The following is a 2,070-nucleotide window of genomic DNA, read 5'->3' on the forward strand; positions in this document are numbered from 1 at the left end:
TACTCGCTATATTTCTTTCCCGGCGGACTGAAAAGGCGCATCAATAGAACACCTTGAAAAGGGGACCATGGAATCTGTCGCAGTTCAAGTTGATCCAGAAACTAACGGGTCACCGTATCAGGGCCACCGACCCATCCCGCCCTCGCCCGGGAATATAAAGGGCAGGAGCCGCGTTCGCCAAGCACACCCTGGCGAAGAGTTTCCCCGCTCACTTCCCTCACCCAGCCATTCAGCATGGCTGCCTGGATTAGCTTGGTAAATACGTTCGCACTTATTAAAGTTAATACAATATACGAAATTATTTGTTCATAAAATTTACATCTTACATTTGACCTCTGTCACAGATGAAAAGAAATCGCTTTTTTTCAGGTGCTGTTGTCCGTCCTTACGGTTAGCACACTAAGCTTGCCTCGTCCCGATGAAAGTGCCTACAGAATTCCTCAAGTAGGAACCGGCAGACGTTCCCAGTACTATGTCCTGCACAGTGATGGCACCTACAAGTACGGCCATGACACCGGAGAGGGAGCTTTCGAGAGTGCACGATCATCTACGCCAGGACAGCAACGAGGTTCTTTTGGCTATGTAGCTCCCGATGGTAAGCCAATCAGCCTTCACTATGAGGCAGGTGAGGGAGGATTCGTCCCTCAGGGTGCTCACCTTCCCGCCACGCATCCAGACTTCGAGGCTGCGCACGCCAAGCTCGCGCACGCGCTCCGTTCGTCGACCCTCTAGCCGATCCAAACGCAGATGCTTCCTATGGATTCGACTTCGCAGAACAAGGTCAGGCTCGGTCGGAACACAGTGATTCTGACGGCAACGTGCGTGGCTCTTACTCCTACACCGACGATCAAGGTCGCACTCGCACTTACTCCTACACTGCTGGCAGAGGCACCGGTTTTGTGGTGGAAGGTAGCGATCTTCCTACCGCGCCACAAGACTCCAAGTCCACTCCCGCCGCCACTCGACTCTCCTCTGGAACTCGATTCTCTCACTCTCGCCTAGGAACTGGATATTCGGCCACTCCAGGGACCTCTTCAGCCTCTCGTGGTGTCGGCTCTCCCTCTGGATCTCCGTTTCCTTCTACAGGAGCCGCCGCCTCTTCTGGGCAGAGCGGTGCCAGCCCAGATGGCTCCTATTCCTTCTCTTTTGACGCCGGGGATCACTCGCGAGCCGAATCTGCCGATGGAAACCTCAACGTGGAAGGACACTTTTCCTTCGTAGCAGATGACGGAGTCAGACGAAATGTTAACTACGCCGCCGGTGCCAACCGAGGATTCCAGGCTTCGGGAGACCACCTTCCTACTGCTCCTCAACCTCATTCCGCCTCCAGACCCGCATCAACTTCCTTTGCTTCTCACACACCTTCCGTCAAGTCTGACCCTACCGCCTCCACTTTCTCTCGTCCTTCAACTCACACTTATTCCGCCTCGGGTTCAGCTTCCTCCTCTCAAGGGGCGTCAGTGGACGTCCATTCGGAGAAGCTAACACGCGCACTGAAACACGTCCTGATGGAGGCTATTCCTTCTCCTACCAGGCTCCCACTCACTCCCGAGCAGAGTCTGGCGACGCACATAACAATGTTGACGGCAACTTCGCCTTTGTAGCAGATGACGGCCAACAAAGAGCTATTCGCTATCAAGCTGGATCTGATACGGGATTCATTGCTGAAGGAGCTCACATTCCCGTAGGACCTGAGGTTCCTGGGGCGCCATCCGGTCAGCCAACTGGAAGGATCGTTCCAGTGCGAGAAACTCCCTTCGTCGACCCTCTCGCTGACACCAACGCTGATGCCTCCTACAGCTTCGCCTTCGACTCGGAACAATATTCTCGCTCAGAGTCAGCCGACGCAGACGGAAACGTCCAGGGAACTTACACGCTGCTCGACGACCAAGGAACACGCCGCACTTACCGTTTCCGCGCCGGAGAAGGTGTAGGATTCGAGGCTGAACAAGTCTCCTCTTCTCCCGCTGCTTCGCCCTTCCCCTCATCGTCCCCTTCTGCAGCTGCAACATCACACTCGCCCTCAAGCCCTTCCACTTACACCGGTAGTGCTGCGTCATCCCCGAGATA

At 55.1% G+C, this 2,070-nt stretch overlaps 1 protein-coding gene across 1 annotated transcript in view; it reads left to right on the top strand.

Annotated features, from left to right (window-relative positions):
• Positions 1-6: 6 nt before the first annotated feature.
• The window catches only part of LOC119591970 (mucin-5AC-like), a gene marked incomplete in the record, with an annotated part of 2,435 nt that continues 371 nt past the window's right edge, over positions 7-2,070 (top strand). Inside the window, 4 exon segments of the mRNA XM_037940724.1 lie at positions 7-255; positions 370-691; positions 694-1,443; positions 1,446-2,063. Coding sequence (XP_037796652.1) covers positions 235-255; positions 370-691; positions 694-1,443; positions 1,446-2,063 — 1,711 coding nt within the window.

The sequence above is a fragment of the Penaeus monodon genome, chromosome 29 (genome assembly GCF_015228065.2).
Source record: "Penaeus monodon isolate SGIC_2016 chromosome 29, NSTDA_Pmon_1, whole genome shotgun sequence".
In the NCBI taxonomy this organism is placed as follows: Eukaryota; Metazoa; Arthropoda; class Malacostraca; order Decapoda; family Penaeidae; genus Penaeus; species Penaeus monodon.